Source organism: Pseudomyrmex gracilis, unplaced genomic scaffold (assembly GCF_002006095.1).
Source record: "Pseudomyrmex gracilis isolate BER0280 unplaced genomic scaffold, ASM200609v1 scaffold_1469, whole genome shotgun sequence".
Lineage (NCBI taxonomy): Eukaryota > Metazoa > Arthropoda > Insecta > Hymenoptera > Formicidae > Pseudomyrmex > Pseudomyrmex gracilis.
This window is the reverse complement of record NW_018022053.1, coordinates 2,564-4,838: the sequence shown is the minus strand read 5'-3', so window position 1 is coordinate 4,838 and position 2,275 is coordinate 2,564. Positions and strand designations below refer to the sequence as shown.

The 2,275-nt window shown below is 36.5% G+C and overlaps 1 protein-coding gene across 2 annotated transcripts in view; it reads right to left on the bottom strand.

Annotated features, from left to right (window-relative positions):
- Positions 1-2,275, bottom strand: part of LOC109862190 (cytochrome P450 4C1-like) — a 27,722-nt gene that overhangs the window by 24,554 nt on the left and 893 nt on the right. For both annotated transcript variants that reach the window (XM_020442156.1, XM_020442157.1), the window contains exon 2: positions 739-832. In XM_020442156.1, the coding sequence (XP_020297745.1) occupies positions 739-832 (94 nt within the window). The remainder of the gene's footprint in view (positions 1-738; positions 833-2,275) is intronic.

The following is a 2,275-nucleotide window of genomic DNA, read 5'->3' as shown; positions in this document are numbered from 1 at the left end:
ATATAATAAACATGGTCTGATCCCCAGGCCAAAGAAATTTTTTTTTTTGTGTGGCTGTGTTATCGGACACCCTGTATGTGTGTGTGTGTGTGTGTGTGCGTGCGCGCGCGCCCCTACATATTCTTGACTAAATTCTAAGACAACTTTTTATTTGGCAAAATTTTGTCTGTAGCTTACTTTTTGAGTTATTAATAAAAATAGTTGACTTACCACGAGTCGGATATAAGAAGTAAACAGAAGTGCCGCAACTCACCGTCAAATGCGGGCGATTACGTATGGTGCCTGACGCGATTAGCTGATTGCTACACACTGTTTTCGTATTTTTCTCTGTCTCTTTCGCTTTTTGTCTGTTTCTCTTACTTATTTGTTTATTCATTCGTAATTTGTATCACTTAATCCGTGTATCACATAAACCACTGTCAATCACAATGAGTTGCGCTGCTTCTGCCTACCTCTTGTATCCAACTCGTGGTCAGTCAACTATTTTTATTAATAACTCAAAAAGCTTCAGATAAAATTGTCAAGTACAAAATTGTTTTAGAATTTGATCAAAAATATATATATATTTTCAAGGATAACAAGTTGTACACACATACACTTATATGTATACGTATATGTACAATTATATGCATGCACGCACACACACGCGCGCGCGCAACACACCATTACACACACACACACACACACACACACACACATACACAACTCATAACCAAAAAAGGTGTTCGTGTAAATTACCTGTGAGTAACATAGCGACCCATATCCTCTATTGATTTTCGATACTGATCTTCAAATGTGTCAAAATTATGCAAAGAGATTCCCATGGCGGTTTCTAAAAGTATATTTACCGCAAGTATATTATAATATAGACGATATAGGATATTATACAGATATGAATATATATATGTAAAGAGTGTTCAAAAAGTTCCGGTACAGCAACATAACTCGAAAATTAAAAGTTGAACAGAAAAGTATTTCAAACAAAAGTTGTAGGACTTTTCCCTGGCTATTACCACGTGATCTTGGATTTGACCTTGACCTTGACCTTCAAGGTCATTTCAAGGTCAAGTCGTTTTTTTAAACAGAGCTTTATATTTTTTACGCCGGAAATGGAAAGAGCAGGAAATTTTACGTTCGGGTATGACCTTCACTAACCCTCTTCCTTGACTTTGTAATCAAGGGCAAGGTCAATAAACAGCCGGTTAAGTCAAAGTAGAGGAGGAACCCAGCCAATTAAGGTAAGGTAGAGAAAGAATCCAGGCATTGCCTCTATCTATCTTGTTTATTGTTTGACCTTGCTCTTGACTACAAGGTCAAGGGAGGGGGTTAGTGAAGGTCATACCCGAACGTAAGATTTTTTGCTCTTTCCATTTCCGGCGTAAAAAATATGAAGTTTTATTTAAAAAAACGACTTGACCTTGAAATGGTCTTGAAGGTCAAAATCAAGGTCAAATCCAAGGTCACATGGTAATAGCCAGGAAAAAGTCCTACAACTTTTGGCTGAAATGTTTTTCTGTTTGACTCTTAGTTTTCGAGTTATGTTGTTGTACCAAGACTTTTTGAATACTCTGTATTTAATATAAGATATTATAATATAGATTAGTATATACAGAGTGTTCAAAAAGTCCCGGTACAGCAACATAACTCGAAAACTAAGAATCAAACAGAAAAATATTTCAGACAAAAGTTGTAGGACTTTTCCCTGGCTATTACCACGTGACTTTGGATTTGACTTTGATCTTGACCTTTAAGGTCATATCAAGGTTAAGTCGTTTTTTTTTAATGGAACTTCATACTTTTGACGCCGGAAAGAGCAGGAAATTTTACGTTCAGATATGACTTTTACTAACTCCCTCCCTTGACCTTGTAGTCAAGAGCAAGGTCAAGAAACAGCCGGTTAAGGCAATGTAGAGAAGGAATCCAGCCGGTTAAGGCACGGTAGAAAAAGAATCCAGGCATTGCCTCTATCTATTTTGTTTATTGTTTGACCTTGCCCTTGACTACAAGGTCAAGGGAGGGAGTTAGTAAAGATCATACTCAAACGTAAAATTTCTGCTCTTTCCATTTCCGGCATCAAAAATATGAAGTTCTATTAAAAAAAGCGAAGTGACCTTGAAATGACCTTAAAGATCAAGGTCAAGGTTAAATCCAAGGTCATGTGGTAATAGCCAGGGAAAAGTCCTACAACTTTTATTTTATTAAACTCTTAGTGTTTGAGTTATGTTGCTGTACCGGGACTTTTTGAACACCCTGTATATATATATATATATATATA